Source organism: Tupaia chinensis, unplaced genomic scaffold (assembly GCF_000334495.1).
Source record: "Tupaia chinensis unplaced genomic scaffold, TupChi_1.0 Scaffold000273_1, whole genome shotgun sequence".
NCBI lineage: Eukaryota > Metazoa > Chordata > Mammalia > Scandentia > Tupaiidae > Tupaia > Tupaia belangeri.
Genome location: NW_006159755.1, coordinates 1,484,807 through 1,486,760, shown reverse-complemented (window position 1 = coordinate 1,486,760; position 1,954 = coordinate 1,484,807). Strand labels below are relative to the sequence as shown.

At 54.6% G+C, this 1,954-nt stretch overlaps 1 protein-coding gene across 1 annotated transcript in view; it reads left to right on the top strand.

Annotated features, from left to right (window-relative positions):
* Window positions 1-1,954, top strand: part of NRXN2 (neurexin 2) — a 114,019-nt gene that overhangs the window by 22,713 nt on the left and 89,352 nt on the right. The window contains 1 exon segment of the mRNA XM_014588343.2: window positions 1,803-1,832. Coding sequence (XP_014443829.2) covers window positions 1,803-1,832 — 30 coding nt within the window.

Genomic DNA, 1,954 nt, shown 5'->3' with positions numbered 1-1,954 from the left:
GAAAGAGTGAGTAGCAGGGTAGGGGGCATTCAGAGCAGGAGCAAGAAGATTCAGTCCAAATGCTTGGGTCCCTGCCTGTGCTGTGGATACCAGTCCGTGTCCTCATGAGAGCTCCTTTGTCCTGAGGCTGCCTTTGGTAGCTGTGGCCTCCTCCCCCAGCTGGACTCAGACTCAGAGGTAGGGGGAAACCAATGCCATCCCAGAAAGATGGGGAGGAGGAGGCAGCGTGCACCCCACGGTCTGGACCTTGGCACTTACCCGCGCCCTTCCTGGCCTCCCTGCTGCCTCTCTTCCTGGAGCCCAGGCATCCTGGCCTCCGTCCATCCCAGAGACACTGGTAGCCCTCCACCTTGACACACTGTCCTGGCCCAGCTTTCTATCCCCAGGGCTGACATCTCTTTGCTCCAGCAGCGGGATGGTCTTCGAGGGTGACGGTGGCACTGTGGTGGTTCCTTCCTCCGTCCCCTGGCCCAGGCCTCCCAGTCATCTCAGGCAGCCCTGGAGTCTCAGCCCAGTTGTGGGACCTGCTGCTGCCTGCCTCCCCGGGAGACAGCTTTCTTTGGCTGGTGCCTTTTGGGGACTGGGTTACTGATCCAATAGGCCAGATTTTCTCTCACTGTGGCTGAGGAGAGGGGCCTCAGGGTGGGGCTCATGAAGCTCTCTCAAGGGGCCATGGTAATCCTGGGTGGAAATCCCAGCAGATCTCGTTCTGTTTTCCATTTTCACAATTCCGCTAGTGGGTCATCTCAGAAGGTCCTGGCCAGAGAGAGGGAGTCCATAGACCAACTGATGAATGAGCGGGGCCTCTTGCTCACGGGTCTTGACTGCCCTCTTTGGGCCTCGCTATCCAAGAGCTCTGACCCTGACCTCCCGGTCCTCCTCGTGGAAGAATCCATGCCCCTCACCTTTGCTGCAGGCTGTCCCCAGGTGCTGCTTCCTCCTACGGTCTTCCTCTCTCTCTATCTCCCCACCCCCCGAAACTGTCTTCTCTTAGAACCCAGGTATGCAGGGACCCCCTCCACCTGGAGGAGGATGGGAGGCGGTAACTGGAAGGTTAGAACTGGACAGATCTTTCTGAACTGCTCTTTTATGGGGGCTTCGCTTTAGGCCCAGGTTCCTCATACTCCCCCTGTCTTTCCCACTGTTCTGCCAGGATGGTAGGGGTGACCGGGGATGGGATGTGTTGGGGGGTTGGAGGCCCCTTGCCCGCTCAATCCCACGCTAACAGGACACTCTCTCTCTCTCCAGGTGGCTTTGATTTTTGTGTCGTGTTTTATTTTCTCCTCCATCTGAATCGTTTTTCTCGTTGACCGTTTTTTTTTCTCTCCGCCTCCCGGAAGAAAAAAAAAAAGAAAAAAAGAAAAAGGAAAAAGCAGCCCTCCCAGCCTCATGCTTCTCCTCCTTTTCCTTTTTTTTTTCCGGCAAGAAGAAAAAAAAGAAACCAAAATCTCCTCTCCCCTTGCAGCGACCCCCCCCCTCCGCCCCATCCTTCCTCCAGTTCTGCCTGTCCCCTCTTACCCTCTCTGACTCCCCTTATCTCTCTTTCTCTCTCCCCTTTTCGTGCCCTCCCCACTCTATTTCGGCATCGGGCCCCTTTCCTCAGCTTCTGGGCTGGGGGCTCTCCCCCGATGTCTGTCACAAGTTAAAAAGGGTTTTTAAATTGTGGCAGCAAAAGCTTTTTTCTCCCTTCTCTCTGGCTGATTTTGATGACTCGTGTTTTCTTTGTTTCTTTCCCCTTTTCTTTCTTTTTCTTCTTTTTTTTTTTTCCCCGTTCTTTTCTTTCTCTCCTTCCCCTTTCCAAGGTCCGGCTCACCTGACGTTAAACAGCGAAGGTATGGTTTGAAATTTTGGTTTGGTTTGGATTGGATTGGATTGCCCCAACCCACACCTGGATTTTCTGTTCTTCTCCCCGTCCCTCCCTTCCCCTGCCCTCTTCCACCTGTCCTGCCTCTCC